The sequence below is a fragment of the Pistacia vera genome, unplaced genomic scaffold (genome assembly GCF_008641045.1).
Source record: "Pistacia vera cultivar Batoury unplaced genomic scaffold, PisVer_v2 Contig121, whole genome shotgun sequence".
Lineage (NCBI taxonomy): Eukaryota > Viridiplantae > Streptophyta > Magnoliopsida > Sapindales > Anacardiaceae > Pistacia > Pistacia vera.
In genome coordinates, this window is record NW_022195260.1 from 1,011,676 (window position 1) to 1,029,075 (window position 17,400).

The 17,400-nt window shown below is 34.1% G+C and overlaps 1 protein-coding gene across 1 annotated transcript; it reads right to left on the reverse strand.

Annotated features, from left to right (window-relative positions):
- Positions 1 to 8,364: 8,364 nt before the first annotated feature.
- Positions 8,365 to 12,427, reverse strand: LOC116113860 (protein NEN1-like). Its single transcript, XM_031400027.1, has 6 exons — positions 12,083 to 12,427; positions 11,840 to 11,997; positions 10,906 to 10,952; positions 10,761 to 10,824; positions 9,360 to 10,117; positions 8,365 to 8,780 (listed from the first exon to the last, which is right to left on the reverse strand). The coding sequence occupies exons 1-6, from the start codon at positions 12,360 to 12,362 to the stop codon at positions 8,546 to 8,548; spliced, it is 1,542 nt and encodes a 513-aa protein (XP_031255887.1). The 5' UTR covers positions 12,363 to 12,427; the 3' UTR covers positions 8,365 to 8,545.
- Positions 12,428 to 17,400: the final 4,973 nt, after the last annotated feature.

Here is a 17,400-nt window from a genome sequence, read left to right on the forward strand (position 1 = left end):
GAATCGGCCACCTGGGTTGATAATCAATGGCCGAAAAGTATAATTGTATTTCTATAATATAAGAAATTATGTTACAGTGACCGCCGCATCTTCAGTGTTAAAACTCATTTTTGGCTGAAAAGAATCAATGGACTGACCACTTGTGTAATTTATTTATTTATAATGCAATAATACCCTTTTTCTTCTGTAATTTATTTATTAATATCCATCCAAGTTAAGTGTGAATTCAAAGCATTAGCTTCCAAAAATGACCGTAACCTTAACGAAGTGCCTATGTCTTTGGTGTCAACTAGAACTAGAAGCACCAAACGGGCTTTTAAACTGATTATTTTATTTTTTTAATTAAATTATGAGATTTTACTAGCAGCTGCCGGGATTTCAGATGCATCTATATTTATAAATTTCATCCCCAAGTGATCAAAACATAAATAAATAAATATTGCCTTTCATATCTATGTTTCTAAACCCTTCTTATATATAAGGGTTGTTTGATTTGGAGATAAATAAGATAATATGCGTAGTCTTCCTTTATTTTGCAAAATTCTTGTGTTTGGTTTGCAAGTAATAAAATATTATGATAGTATTTTATTACAAATATTGTTTACTGTTGGTAATGTAGGGGATAATATTACCTTGTTAGAGGGTGTTATTAAAACATTACCGAGGTAATCTGATTTTTCTACTCATTTTGTCCTTAATTAAAAACCATTTTGGATACAATTGTCCTTAAATGTCTACTAAATAACAATTACTCAGTTCCCCTACATTTGGAAATTAGTTAAAACACCCTAGCTACCAAAAAGTTTAAAAGTTAACAAAATACCCCCGACCACCCAAGACCACTGCCGGTCGTGACTCACCACCGCCAACTGTTGGCGTCAATCGTCGTAATGGTGCACAACTAGCGTGATCTGGTCGATTGTGCGTTGGTAAGGCCTTTTCCAGCTAGGGATCACAGATCCATGGCCAGAAATGACCAGATCTAGCGTTTCTATGGCCATTTCACGGCCAAAGATGTGGTCGTGAAAAGGCCAGATCTTTGGCTGTGAAATGGTCATAGATCTAGCCGTTTTTCAGCCATGGATTTGTGATCCATGGCCATTTCCGGCTTTGTCGACGCACGGCTGGCCATATATGACTAGTCGTGCGCCATTCTGTCGATTGCTGGTGGTAGGTGGTTGGCTGCCAATAGTGGCTTTGAGGTGGGTGGGGGTGATTTTGCTATAAACTAAAGTTTTATATGGCTGTGGTGTTTTAGCAAAATTTCAAATGTAGGGGATGAAAAGAAATTATTCAAAAAATAATAATGAAAAATACTTTATATATATATATATATATATATATATAAAGCTGAATACCCAAGCGGATTGTTCAGTGTTCACCATGTGGCGAATGTTGAAACTCGTAGAATTATTCCATTTTGACACATAGGATTTGTGATTGTCATGTGGTTGAATTTTATTGGTGATGATGTAGAGAGATATTAATTGTTACATTGGTATTCCAAATCCAAAGGTAAAAGCATACATATTTGAGTGATATGTAGGACACTTTTTTTTTTTTTAGCTCTAAAATTGCTTTATTTTGGAGCTTTAGAATTGCTCTCTCTTGCCATGTTGGATATGTGGTTTAATGAGGTATTTTTAGCTCTAAGATTCATGAATACCTATGCGGTGTGTTCGCCATGTGGCACATTTTGGAAGTTATAGAATTGCTCCATTTTGACACATTGGATTGACAAGCGAATCAAATTTCTCTATCTTGACACATTGGATTGATATTTATTGCTCTATCTATAATTATTAATTAATTAAAAAAAAGAATATGTATTAATAATTAATAATAATAATAATAATAATACAGGTGCATTACATTAACATTCTAAAAGTCTAACTATAATGACACCTTGGATTTGTGATTGAATTTTATTGGTGATGATGTAGACAATATTTATTGTTGTATTGGTATTTCAAAGTCTAAATAAATAGATATAAAGATTAGATTATATAGGTTCATTGTATTGGTTATATTAATAATTAATAATAGTACTAATTATATAGGTGCATTGTACTGACATTCTAAAGGTCTAACCATAATGACATATTGGATTTGTGATTAGCATATAGTTGAATTTTATTGGTGATGATGTAGACAATATTAATTGCTACATTGGTATTCCAAAGTCTAAATAAATAGACATAAAGATTGGATTAGATAAATGCATTGCATTGGTAGTAAAAACATACATATTTATTAATAATTATATAGGTGCATTGTATTAACATTGCAAACATTTCTTCGTATTCAATTTGTATTTAATTGTGTTGGCATTCGAAAGGTCTAAATAAGGAGTTGTAAAAGGAGCGTATGTTTAGTTGTGTATTATCACAATATGTCAGTTGGTGTCAACAATACGCCTGGTCTTTTGTTAATTGTTTATAGGCCATGTTAGTTTGTGTCAATAATATGTCTATTCTTCATGATTTTGTTAATCGATGATTTTTTATTTTTTGTTGTTGTTTACAGGTCGAAGATTCATGAATTGACATAGAATAAAGAAAGGATGTCCGATTGGCATTGTCAAATGAAATTGTAATTATATCTCCTAACTATTTTAACGGTTATTATTTAGTTGAATGATTGTTTTTGTTTGGCCAATCTATTTGAATGATTAATTGTGTTAGTCTTGCCGAACGGTAAGTGTATTCCTTAACAATTTGAATATAAAGATTAATTAGCTTTTGTTGATTATTTTTTCAGGTAACAGTTGTTATACAAATGAATAATTGTTCCTTAACAATCTTAACATAAAGATCGATTAAATTTTGTTATGTTTGTTTTCAAGAAAATGTTCATATACTTTACTAAGATCAAATCGAGGATGATCCTATTGTCAGCCGAACTGTGAGTATGTGTCATATCTATATTAGTAGAAATAATTCATTTGTGTTGAATATGTTTTCTGTAAAAACATTCGCGTATTTTAATTTGTTATATGAATGATTAATTGTTTATGTTCTGCTGATATGCGAGTATATATGTTAAATGAATTAGTTTTGGCTCATTCCGTTTTCCAATTAATAGGTGTTATTTGAAATATTTCTTATCAATCATAATATGATAATCCCTTAAATTTGGGTCAAGTAAACCATTCATTTTATTATCACACGTATTTCGATTTCCATTGAACAATCAGTAGTAAATTAACCATAACTTACTTAATGAAAATCCAATTTATGGGAGGATTGAATCTTTAGAAACTAGGCAGACAGTGCTTTAATTTGATATATTATAAGCTTAATTTGGATAAATGTAGCCCCACTGCCAAACCGTTCCTTTCATCGTCACACACATTTCGGTTTCCACTAAACAATTAGTAATAAATTAACCATAACTTGCTCAATAAAAATCCAATTGATGAGAGGTTTGCATCTTTAGAAACTAGACAGACAGGGCTTTAAATTGATACATTATACACTTAATTTGGATTACTGTAGCCCTAATGTCGAACCATTCCTTTTATCATTACACACATTTTGGTTTCTCCTGTTTCTCGATTTCCACTGAACAGTTAGTATTAAATTAGTCATAACTTGCTAAATAAAAATCCAATTGATGAGCGATCTAAATTTTTGAAAACTAGATAGATAAGGCTTTAATTTGATATATTATATACTTAATTTGGATAATTGTAGCCCCACTGCAAACCATTCCTTTTATCATCATACATATTTCAGTTTCCATTAAACAGTCAATAGTAAATTGACCATAACTTGCTCAATAAAACTCTAATTGATGAGAGGTTTGAATCTTTAGAAACTAGACATACAGGAATTTAATTTGGTATATTATATGCTTAATTTGGATAAACTGTAACCCCACTGTCGAATAATTCATTTTATCATCATACACATTTCTGTTTCTCTTGTTTCTCGATTTCCACTGAACAATCAGTAGTAAATTGGCCATAGCTTACTCAAAACAAATCCAATTAATGAGCGGTTTGAATCTTTGAAAACTAGACTGATAGAGATTTAATTTGATATATTATACGCTTAATTTGGATAACTATAGACCCACGGCCGAACCATTCCTTTTATCATCATACACATTTCAGTTTCCACTAAACAATCAGTAGTAAATTGACCATAATTTGCTCAATAAAACTCCAATTGATAAGAGGTTTGAATATTTAGAAACTAGACATACATGGATTTAATTTGGTATATTATACGCTTAATTCGGATAATTGTAGCCCTACTGTCAAACCATTCCTTTTATCAACACAGATTTCAATTTTCACTGAACAGTTAGTAGTAAATTGACCATATCTTGCTCAATAAAACTCCAATTGATGAGAGGTTTAAATATTTAGAAACTAGACAGATCGGTCTTTAATTTTATATCATATGCTTAATTTTGATAAATGTAACCCCACTTCTGAACCATTCCTTTTATCATCACACACATTTGGTTTCTCCTGTTTCTCCATTTTCACTAAACAATCAGTAATAAATTGGCTATAACTTACTCAATAAAAATCCAATTAATGAGCGGTTTGAATCTTTGAAAACTAGAAAGATAGAGCTTTAATTTGATATATTATACAATGAATTTGAATAGCTATAGCCATGTGGCTGAACAATTCATTGTATTATCACACACATAAAACCAATTCAATTTTAGTGATGACAAATGAAAACAAATATTGATATACAGATTTAATTGTACTTGTTCTATCTCTTTTTGTTGATATTTTTGTATGTTACATACAAATATCGAAAAAAGTTGTTGCTAAATATAAAAATTTTATTTGTATCACAAATATCATCTAATGTTTGTGTCGAACCATGTAGCTTTAGTAAACCATTTATAATATGCCAAACCATTATTATTATTCTTAAAGGAAAACAAATATTGATATGTAGTTTTAATTGTAATTGTTCTATCTTTTTTTATTGATATTTTTTTATGTTACATACATATATCATGAAAAGAGGATGTTGCTTAATATAACTAATTTCATTTATTTAAAAAATATCAACTGATGTTTGACGCTGAACCATGTAGCTTTAGTAAACCATTCATTTTATCATCACACATATTTAGGTTTTCACTGAACAATCAGTAGTAAATTGACCATAACTTGCTCAATAAAACTCTAGTTGATGAGAAGTTTGAATCTTTAGAAACTAGACAGACAGAGCTTTAATTTGATATACTATATGCTTAATTTGGATAACTGTCGCCCTACTATCAAACAATTCTTTTTATCATCACACACATTTCAGTTTCCACTGAACAGTCAGTAGTAAATTAACCATAATTTTCTTAATAAAAATCCAATTGATGAGAGGTTTGAATATTTAGAAACTAGACAGATAGGGCTTTAATTTGATATATTATAGATTAATTAGTAGCCCCACTTCAGAATCATTCATTTTATCATTATACACATTTTAGTTTCCACTGAACAGTCAGTAGTAAATTGACCATAACTTGCTCAATAAAAATCCAATTTATGAGAGGTTTGAATATTTAAAAACTAGACAGACAGGGCTTTAATTTGATATATTATACATTTAAATTGTATAACTGTAGCCCTACTATCGATCCATTCCTTTTATTATCACATACATTTCAGTTTTTACTGTTTCTTAATTTTCACTGAACAGTCAATAGTAAATTAGCTTTAACTTGCTCAATAAAAATCCAACTGAAGAGCGGTTTGAATTTTTGGACACTAGAGAGATAGGACTTTAATTTGATATATTATACAATGAATTTGGATAACTATAGACCTGCTGTCAAACCATTTATTTTATCATACACACATAAAACAAATTCAATTTTAGTGATGACAAAGGAAAATAAATATTGATATGTAGTTTTAATTGTATTTATTCTATTTCTTTTTGTTGATTTTTAGATTGATTTTGTTGTTTGATATGTGGGTTTTACAATTATCGTCTTTCTTTAGGATGTCATCATTAAATACCTTTTTTGCTATAGGTGGTGGTCAATTCTAATTGCAGCAAATAAATTTGTGTCACAGAACCTTTATCTTCATGGCTTCTTCAATGTTTCAATTGAGTTGCCTTCAGATTATATTGTTGGAGTTATTGTTGCTTTCTATGTGAGTTTTCTTCTCAACATTCTTAATTTTTTTTTTAATTTCTAAAATAATAATAATAAAAATAATTTATTTTCTCTCCTCAATAATTAAAATCAGTTTTTTCCTTTAGCTCTACAAGTGTCTTGCTTAAAAGTTCACATTTTTCAACAAGGTTTCTCTTTCTCTGATTGATTTATAGACTTATCAATAATACCTAGTGGGTTATCTTGCAAATATTTTTGCTTTTCTTGACAAAATTTTAAACTTTGGTTGCAAATTTCAAACGGTGACATATTTGAGAAGAACTATGATAATATAAATTTTGAGTTCAATTTTTGGATATTTTAGTTATTGATTTTTTAATGATCAATTCAATATAAAATGAACTTCAATATAGAAAATATATATTTAAAAGACAAAAAAACCAATAATCATGTAAAAAAGAATATATAATAAACATATTTGCGTAACGCTACTTGAAAATGAATATAAATTACAAAAATTACGGAAGGTCAGTATAAGTTTTAAGTTTAAATAGTTGATCTTGATAATATTCATGTAATCTTAAATATCATATACGATTCACTACAAAATACTGACATCGAGTATTAAAGACATGTCTGCAAAAATAATATCAATTGTACAAGGTGATGATCTTGAAAATATAATTAGACCATATAATATTCAGGTGATCTTCTTAAGTTGGATGAATGATTTAATGACATCTACCTATAATTGATATTAATAATTATTCAAGTATAATTATTAATTTTATCTTAACACAAGTTTGTATATATATAAAATTTATATTTACTTTAAATTTTGTATAATTTAACAATTATTATGTCTTAATCTGGTTATTTTATTTTGTTAGAATAAATTTGTTTACAAGCTATTTCAAAAACATTGAATAACGCCCCATGTCTAGTTATATTAATATTTAAAAATAAGGGTAATTTAATAATTTATATAACATACTCATTCATTTATCCTCCTAACCAAATATATTATTTTTATCAATTTATTCAAACCAACCATACACATTTTCTAAACATTCCCAATAATCTTTAAGGTGATTTTTCTTTCTGTTAATATAATATACCAATATAATAGAACATTATATGATCCAAATGTCTCCATAAAAATATAACGATCAAACCAACACATTTTTAACATCGTCGAGGCAAACCAAACAATAAAAAGTTATAACCTTCTTCTATCTCACTTTCTATCCCAACCATGAACCCCTTCCCTTAATGAAAAGTATAGTCTAATGACAACAAAAACAAGAACCTTAGTTCAGAATAATATAAAGCACACATTATAAGCCTGCAAAGACAAGTTGGAAAACCTGCAAAACTCGATTCCGTCCGTCCCTGTCCCGCTAAAAATATATAATATAATAAATAAATAAATAAAAAGAAAGAAATCGAAGGATTTTCGGGTAGGGGGACGAGTGTTTCATTCCGTTGCTGATGATACCCGCCCTATCTTTGCTTTCGGGTAGAGGATGGAGAGAGCAAGTATAGGGTCGGGTACAACTCGGCCTTATCTCAGGAATTGCCAATCCTAAATCCTTGTGTTTAACAATACTGACAATAATCAATTTTAGAATATCAAATTTCGTTGAGGATAATTGTTATTGTATTGAATAAAATTGTTAAAATTTTAATATTTATTATTATGTTAAAATTTTTATTTAAATTACAGCACTTTTGAATTTTGTCGCCCCTGAATTTCTGGCTCTGCCACTGGTTGCGACAGGCCTCAATCGCCCACAAAACCAAAACAAAATCCTACCAACTTCATCACCTGCAACTCTACCCTGTCGTGTATCCAAACCCCCTTATGGCAACCCCACCCGATGATAAAGAATGAGATTTTGTTTTTGTCTTCCACACTACCACCTCTACATTTCCAATACACCTAGAAAAATCTTCAAACCCAAAGATGAATGCATTGCTCTGCCACTATCTGAGAAAATATGTTACAGTGACCGCCGCATCTTTAAACTCATTTTGGATGAAAGAATCAATGAACTGACTAGTTGACAAAGTTGTGTAATTTATTTATTTATAATGCAATGGATGTGAATACCCTTTTCTTCTGTAATTTATTTGCAGGCTTGGAGCCCTGCGAATATCCAAGTGTGGATTCAATGCATTAGCTTTCAAAAATTACCATACCATAAAGAAAGTGCAGAGATTGTTTAGATTAATAGAAGCAGTGCTAAGTACTGACGCCTTTGGTTTTGACTTATTTCAACTTATTCTGGTTTTGGTATAAATTACATGTACAGATGAATGTTGAAGTTCAATACAATCAGCAATATAATCAACCTATCAGTGAAAAGCAATTTTCTATATACATGTCAGTCTACCTAGTTGAAAGGTTAGACAGTTGGTGATCTTCAAGAACCATTTTCTTCCATCACTCAGAATGAATAATCAACTTTTTCGCCACTAATCGGATGCCTGCACTCTGCTGATAGTCATAAGGATCTAAGGAGAAGAATGTATCCACAAAGGTACCTGGTTTGAACAACGTATCAAGTTCTGCAGCATCAAATTTCACAAACACAAGCTTTTGTACGGTCCCAGATGGTTCTTTCTGGCAAATCTGTGTGCCATATTGGGCAACATTGCCACTTACGGTAGTAGGTATGCTGTTAAAAACAGGGAGAAGACACATCAGATTAGGTGCATTCTCAGTACATGAAGAAGATACACAAATTTAACAATGATACAAAAGATTAATGTTTTATTATCTATTTTGTTTGTCATAGTCACGCTATGTAGAATGGCTATATACTGCAACTCCCAAATTCATCTTCAAAAATATTACAAATTTTTGAACCACTTCATTGTTGCATTAACCCAAATGAATCATGAAAATCATTGAAATGAATTACTACTTAAAGAAAACTAAACGTTAATGATTAATGAAAAATAAATTATGAATCAATGGACATGGAAAAATGAGTTTCTTCAAGATCCTGAGCCTGAGTTTTGTTTTCCTTTTCATTTGTAATTTTTGCACCTAAGACACTACTTAAGGAAAAAAACAGAGAGGGAAATATATCAGTTATTCTAAATTCCAAAACATGCTGTTCCATGTGTAAAAATATAATCCACTCTGGCCGACAGCAATTCAATATTTCATTGTATTTCCTAAGCTGAAGCAATCATTCATTTCCTCATCCCAATCAAAAAAATGAATGAAACCAATGAGGGGAAAGACTTACTGTAATCTTGCTGTAGGATAGCTGTAGAAGCCCTTTCTTCTGGTCACAACAGTTCTCCACTCAGAGCCACTACCAGAATCCATGCTTAATTTATGTGCAGCACTATCACATGCTTCAAGAACCTCACATAAACGTGGAGATAAGTCAACCACAAAATTCAACCGTGGCCGACCAGCATGATCAACAAACTTCGTATTTATTCCAAATCGTATACTCAAACGAGCACAATGAAGCTGCAAAATGACATCTCTGTGCAATATTTTAATTCTCTGAACTTGACTACCATGAAACAGTGGGACAAGACAGGCACTGATGTTAGAAGTTGAAACTTTATCAGGCTCTATAAATGCATCATGGCCACTTGAACTCTCAGAGACAGCAGCTGCTGAATTCGTCTTGGGAGACATCAATTCCGTCTTTTCTTCCATGGTGACATCTGGCTGAAGGGATTCAGTTTCCATCTGATTGCTAAGTTGGCCCATATCAAAAGAATCTGTTCGCTCTGGATTAGCTACAGCTGAATCAGAGACCTCCTCCCCTCTTCTGTGAGTCACCAAAGATAATATAGGATGGTCTTCCCCTGTTCCTTGAACAGGGGAAGACAAATTTGGAGCATCTTCAGACTTAGGTCTTGAAGAGGAAGTACTAAGGTTTAGGCTTGTCACCACTGGTGATGGTTTACCATTACTACGACTTCTTGTAGTAGCATTTGGGGAAACCCAGCTGTTGACAGTGAATATGTCTGGGAGGCTTGACTCCTGCAAATATGGCAAAGTTAGCTTAATTGTTACAAAAGCAATCTTATGAACCATGCAAGTCCATCAGCCACCCCATTGAAAACTTGTTCAAAGTCATTATATGGTAAATTTAAAATAAGACTAGATACACAATAAAAGAAAAAAAAAAAAAAAAAAACACTTGTGCTATCATATAAAAAAAGAGAATCAAAACATGCCATAGTTAATAATCTTACCGACTTTGATACTTAAAAAAGGAAATTCGGATACCAGTAGATTTTGCAAGCTAATATGACATAAAATAGTTATGGTCAGAACAAAAGAAAATAGATGTGCATGGTGACATTGTCCTGTTTTGCAGAATGAGGCTTGGCTTAAAGTAAAATTTGAAGCCATTAAAGATTAATGCATTGAAGTTCGTGGAGGATTTTCATCTTGCACCAAAGTCTGAAAGCTATCTATCCATTTGTCTGCATGCCATATTGCTCTGATCATGGTGAAAACACAGTTGAACAAGATGAACTAGCAATAGAGCATGTCATACTCATTGGATGGCAAGTAGAGCTGAGGCATAACTGATTGAAATTTGAGGATACCATAAACTGGCAATGGCTTATCAGCCAAGAAAAAGCAAGTCTCAATGCTTTAGAAACTAAATAATTACCAAGAACAAGACTGTTGCGCAATGCTTGAGAACTTCAAGATTCATCCGAACATCATCTAAGCTCCTGAGAGAAAATAGTAAAAGTTATTATCTCAAGGAGAAGGGGAGAACAAATAAGATAACTCCTTGGAGGCAGTAAAAATACCTATGTGTCTGCTGCCCAAGCCCAAAGTAAGTGGCTAGAGTGGCCATCTGCACAGATATTAACATATCAACATCCAAAAGTCAACAGTAATTAAAAAAACCTAAAATATAATACCATTGAGTAACCCTGTAAACAGGGTGCAAAATAGCTTTCCATCAATTCATGTTTAGACATAATATATGAGATACTAGGAACCTGATTGCAAGATATCAAATAAGGGCTAAAACATAATAGCAATATTCAGAAGTTTCTCAAAAACAAGGGCACTTTCTGGGTTCACAATTCTGTGGATTACATTAAGAAGGATTTAATATGATTTTGGAAAAAAAATTAATAAGAAGGGTTTTGGAATTCAGAAGGCATAAAATAGTGATATGATAAAAGACAACAGACAAAAAAGTACATTAAGACTTAGTTGCACAAGGGCAAATAAAGGAGGGAACAGAGAGGTGAACAAGAGGAAAGAGGAGAAACCATTTCATCTATACACAACATGTGACAATTTAACCCTTCTTATATATAAGGGTGTAATGATGAAATCAACACATTTTTAACATCTCCGAGGGAAACCAGACAATAAAAAGTTATAACCTTCTTCCATCTCACTTTCTATCCCCCAAGCATGAACCCCTTCCCTTCGCCTCTCTTTTCCTTCATACCAAACACGTGTCTCATGAAAAGTATAGTCCAATGACAACAAAAACATGAACCTTAATTCAGAACAATATAGAATAATATAAAAACACACAATGGAAACATTAAATGTTTTTTTTTTATTAAAAAAAAAAAAAAGGAGAAAAGCTTAGTCTTTAATGGACACTAAATCACACAGATAAACATGAAATGGTCCCAAAACACGCATTAATTCAGATATAAATGGTGAATTTATAATAATATAAAGAACTTAAACGAAAGAGAGGTCAGTAAATATTACCTTCATGTCACCAGCTCTCCTACCAAACCTCTGCGTCAACAATGCCAAGGAGTCAATCGTTCCCTTTGGCTCGGGAGGGGCCCGGCCGACCTCCGCAAACGCCTCTCTTATTCTCGCACAATCAAACCTCACTATGTTATGACCCGCCCATATTCTCCCTACACAAGAAAACACAATCAATTTCACATCAAAATCACAACTTTAAATAACTTCAAAAAACAAAGGCAAGAACTTTAAACGGACCGTGAAGGATGTCGAAGACGGTATCGGCGATTTCTGCGAAGGTAGGGGCGGAGACGACGGCGTCGGGAGTGATGCCGTTACAGCGGACGGAGAGAGAAGAAATGAGCGAGGGGTCGGCGGGTCGGACGAGAGTGGAGTAGCTATGGAGCTCGTCGAGTTTCTTGGGACATACGAGGATGGCTCCGAATTCGAGAATGGAGAAGCCCTGGCCAGGTCGGGTGGGGACGGTGGTTTCGACGTCGAAGAAGGCGATTTCGGATCTGTCTCCAGGTAGAGCCATGTTGAAAAAGGATGGGTAGAAATTGAGTGAAGTTGTTAACGGAGGCGCCAATTTGATTGGTATTTAAGATTAAGTATTTTCGATTTTTTTATTAATTTAAAAAAAAAAAAAAATGAGGTTGCTTGCTGGGTGGGTTTCATGAATCCTTACACGTATGTAAAGTTTCGCGTGAAAAAGTAACACGGTGTTAAATTATTTTTTGAATTACAGTTCATTAAAAGAGAGGCTGTTTGTTTGTGGAAATGGGGTAGCTGAATTAGAACAAAGAAGAAGGGAAAGGCAACAAGTAAAATAGAAGGGGTGGGGTGGGGTGGGGGATTAAACTAGGAATAATTCGTTGCGTTGATGTACAGTACAAGTAATGTAGTAACCATTAGGGTTTTGTTTTCTCTTAATTCCCAGACCCTATCTCTTCACGTCTCCTTCTCCCTAATCTAAACTAATCTTACTAATTGGTTTTCATCACAATGCCATGCCTTCCTTTTATCAAGTAATAGAATACATTAAGATATTGGCAATAAACATAATTTGTCCATCTAGTTTACACGTACCTTAACTAAATCCTTCAGGATCCTAACATTACTAACTAAATAAGAGCTATAGTAGCTATCCTTAGTAGCAATAAAGAGAGGACTCAAACTCAGAACCTCTTGAGCAATATACCCAAGAGTCTCTATCAAACCACTCGACCATGTGAAATCAAAAGAATTTTCTTAATATTGATTGTGAACAAAATACAACAATAAATACACATTCAATAGTCCATATAAGGAAATGAAATAATTTAAACTAGGAAAGAGAATGATATAATTTCCTATTTTAAAGATCCTATTCCTAAAACATTTGATTTGTACAACTCAACAGATTTGTACAACTCAACACTCCCCCTCAAGCTGGGGCATATAAATCATATCCACCAAGCTTGTTAAAAATAAAGTCAATACGAGGACCCCTAAGTGATTTAGTGAGGATATATGCTAGCTGATCATTTGGGCTGACATGACTAGTGGTAATACAACCAGATAAGATTTTCTCTCTGATAAAATGACAGTCAATGTCTATATGCTTAGTCCTCTCGTGAAACACTAGGTTGGAGGCAATATGGAGAGCAACTTGATTATCACAAAGCAACTTCATCTTCATTACTTCTATAAACTTCAATTCTTGGATTAGTTGCTTCAACCAAATGAGCTCAGAAGTTGCTAGAGCCATTGCACGGTATTCTGCCTTTGCACTCGATCTGGCAACGACATCTTGCTTCTTACTTTTCCAAGACACAAGGTTTCCTCCCACAAGAATACAAAAACCTGAAGTGGAACGTCTATCAGATAGAGAACCTGCCCAGTCAGCATCAGAATATCCGACAATCTGTGTATGGCCCCTGTTTTCATATAATAGACCTTTGCCTAGTGTACCTTTGATATATCTTAAAATCCAAATAACTGCATCCCAATGACTGACACAAGGAGACTATAGAAACTGACTAACAACACTGACGGAGAAGGAAATATCAGATCGTGTAATGGTGAGATAGTTAAGTTTACCAACCAGTCTTCGGTATTTCCTAGCATCTGCAAGAGACTCCCCCTGTCCAGGTGAGAGCTTTGAATTAGGATCCATAGGAGAGCCTATCGGTCTACAGTCTGACATCCCTATTTCTTCCAAAATATCTAGTGCATATTTCCTTTGAGAAATAACAATACCTGAGCTAGATTGAGCCACTCCGATACCAAGGAAGTATCTAAGTAATCCCAAATCTTTGGTCTAAAAATGGTGGAACAAGTGTGTCTTTAACTATTTAATGTCATCCTGATCACTTCCTATAATAACAATATCATCGACATAGACAACCAGATATATGCATTGCCCTAATGAGTTATGTTTATAGAAAATAGAGTGATCAGACTCACACCGAATCATCTCAAACTCTTGAATGACATTACTGAATCGTCCAAACCATGCATGAGGGGACTGTTTTAAACCATACAGAGAGCAACGAAGTTTACATACCAAGGCAGACTCCCCCTGAGCAACAAAGCCAAGCGGTTGCTCCATATAAATTTCTTTCTGAAGCTCACCATGAAGAAAGGCATCCTTAATGTCTAATTGGTACAGAGGCCAGTGGCGGAGAGCAGCCATGGATAAAAACAAGTGAACATAAGACATCTTAGCCATAAGAGAAAAAGGTCTCATAATAATCCAACCCATAAGTTTGAGTATACCCTTTTGCAACCAACCATGCTTTCAGTTGATCAACATGACCATCTGGGCCAACCTTGACAGTATAAATCCAACGACAACCACCAGGCGATTGGCCGGGAGGCAAAGGAACTAATTCCCAAGTATTATTATGAGGTAAAGCAGTCATCTCTTCAACAATAGCTTGACGCCATGTAACACCCCACTTGAGGTACGTACTTAAGATTTGCTGTATTACTTAAAGGATTCACTGTTTCAGCTTCAATTGAGTTTGTATGTTGTTGTGGTTAGTTGGTTAGCCTTTAATTAAAATGGTATGTTGTATTGGTTAAGTGTTTGCCTTGGTTTGGTTGAAATTTGGTGAAGTTTGGAAATTCGAGCTTCGCTGGGGCGAAGAAGAAGCTTCACCGTGGCGATGAGGAGCTGCACCCACCGGTAGGCTCTGCCGGGGCGACGTATTGTTCTTCGCCGCGACGAAGAGCCTAACAAAAAGTTTCTTGAGTTTTCTAGAGAATTCTTCCTTTGGGGCACAATAACCTTTCTACCCCTAATTAGCAAGAAAAGTGGGGAGTAAAATGTAAGGAAATTTAGTAGAGATTATGTTTAGATGGGGGTATATTTGTAAAGAATCAAAGGATATAGATGGAATTTCCAAGGAAGGGCAAGGGCAAAATGGGAAATGATGATTATAATATGAACTAAAAAGGGTTAAGTGTAGAGAAACCCATTAAGTCATCCATTTCCACCGCCTCTTCCATTCTCTAATTTCTCTCAATTTCTCCATCCAATCTTCCAAGATTTCTAAGGAGTTTAGAGAGCTTTTGGGAAATTTTTGGTAGAGATTTCATCTAAAGCATCCTAAGGTAAGGATTCTTGCTTTAGATATTGATTTGCTTGTATATTTGTATCTTGAAGCCTCATGGTTTTATGGTTTAAAGGTGTAGAGAAGGGACAAGGTACTAAGGAGAAGTATTAGTGGAACCTCTCCATTAAAGGTAAGTAAATCCAAATTAAATTGAGATTTAAGAATTCATTTGAGTAGAGATTGTATATGTATGTATTATGCTAGTTGAGGGATTGAGATGTTATGAGTATTTATCTATGTTGATATTGAATATAATTGAGTTATGAGAAGTGTTGTGATTGCATGATGATGAGTTGAGTTGATTGAAGTTGGAGGGAGTTTTGAGCAAACCCTATGGGAGTGTTTTTCCTTGACAGGAATTTAGAGTGTATGAGGGAGTTTTCCTCCCATTTTGGAATGGTTAAAGAGAAGAGTAGAGTTATAGATAATTAGAGCTTTGGTATGCACATGAGTTGTTTGATAAAATGCCTAAGTGAGAAACTGCCCTGTCACAGCCGTGACCTTCTGAGTGATTTTTGGGCATTTTACGGATTGAACTGGGTTTAGACCAAAACATAAAAATTATAGCCCTGTCTCTAAGCTTTAGAACGAGATCAAAATAGTAGCAATCCAATGTGTATAACGCAAGTTATGCCCTTATTAGTGTGACCTGTGCAGAATGACGATTTTAGAGCAACATTGCATTTGTTCATTTCATGAGTGCATTAATAAGCATGAATCATCCATATGTATTAGTTATGCATTAGAGAAAGAGTATAAAAATAGTAGAGAACTTTGAGTGTGAGCTTTCTTAAGAGAAAAGAGAGAAAAAAAAAAGAGAAGAGAGTAGGTTGTGCGATGGGGAACCCGTGAGTAATGGGTAGAGTATTCCCGCATATACGCCACATTGAGAGAGCGGCATGAGTATGAGAAAGAGAAGTGGTGTAGCCCGTGAGAGTGCATGCGGATGAGGGCTATACCCGAGTACCCGAGAGAGAGATTATACACTCACATGGCCAAGGGTTCCGAATCCATGCATAACCGAGTCTGATCGGCTAGAACGAGTAGAGGTCACGTAGAACGGGAGCGAGTCCCGGCCGTGCCCCCGGTAAGATGGGGCTGTGACTTAGAGTTAATAGAAAAGAGTTCTAAGAAAGAGAAAGAGAGAGAGAGAAGTACCAAAGAGGAATTGAATGAGAAGTTGTAAGGAAAGAATTAGAGTGAGAGTTACAGGGTTAGACGGGTAACTTACTGGGCATTGTTTTAGTGCTCACCCCGTTATTTCCTATGTTTGCAGGATCTAGGTGAGGACGCAGTCGGATGGACGTCGATACGCGAGGGGAAGCGGTTACACTGTCCACTATATTTGTGATGACTTTTGTACATATTATAATTTTGTGTAAAAATGTATATGTTTGTAAAGCATATATATATGTTTAATAAAAAGAAACTTTTGGGCCCAATTTTCTTATGCTATTTTATATGTATTTTCTTATATAAATCATATGAGTATTTGAGTAGAAAGTGGCTGTTACACGCCAGCTGGGATCAGTCAATGTCTCATGAACATTAGAAGGAACAGAGACAGAAGAAATGGTTGACACAAAAGCATAATATGATGGAGATAAGCTGTGATAACTAAGAAAATTATAGATCGGATGAGGGTTGTGAGTGGACCGCATACCTTTACGAATTGCAATGGGAAATTGGTCTTCAGGAGGTAGGGCCGCAGTAAGAGAGGAATCTGACGCAGGAGGATCAGGAACATCATCAAGAATAGTGTCAGTAGTCGTACTCGGAACAATAATATCACCTAGAGGAGGAGACTCGCCCATAGGGGTAGGACTTGGAGGAATAGTAACAGACTCTGCAGGATGATCATAAGTAGACTCAATGTAGGGTATATGGAGGACAGTGGTGATATAATCACTGTCTGATGTAGAAAAGAAAGGAGAAGACTCAAAAAAGGTAATGTCAACGGATAGAAAGTATTAA

Coding starts and splice junctions, on each gene's coding strand:
- LOC116113860 (XM_031400027.1), bottom strand. CDS start 12,362: ATGGCTCTACCTGGAGACAGATCCGAAATCGCCTTCTTCGACGTCGAA. Junction 11,998..12,082: donor CGTCTTCGACATCCTTCACG/GTCCGTTTAAAG, acceptor TTTCTTGTGTAG/GGAGAATATGGGCGGGTCAT. Junction 10,118..10,760: donor GCGCAACAGTCTTGTTCTTG/GTAATTATTTAG, acceptor CCATATTTGCAG/GAGTCAAGCCTCCCAGACAT.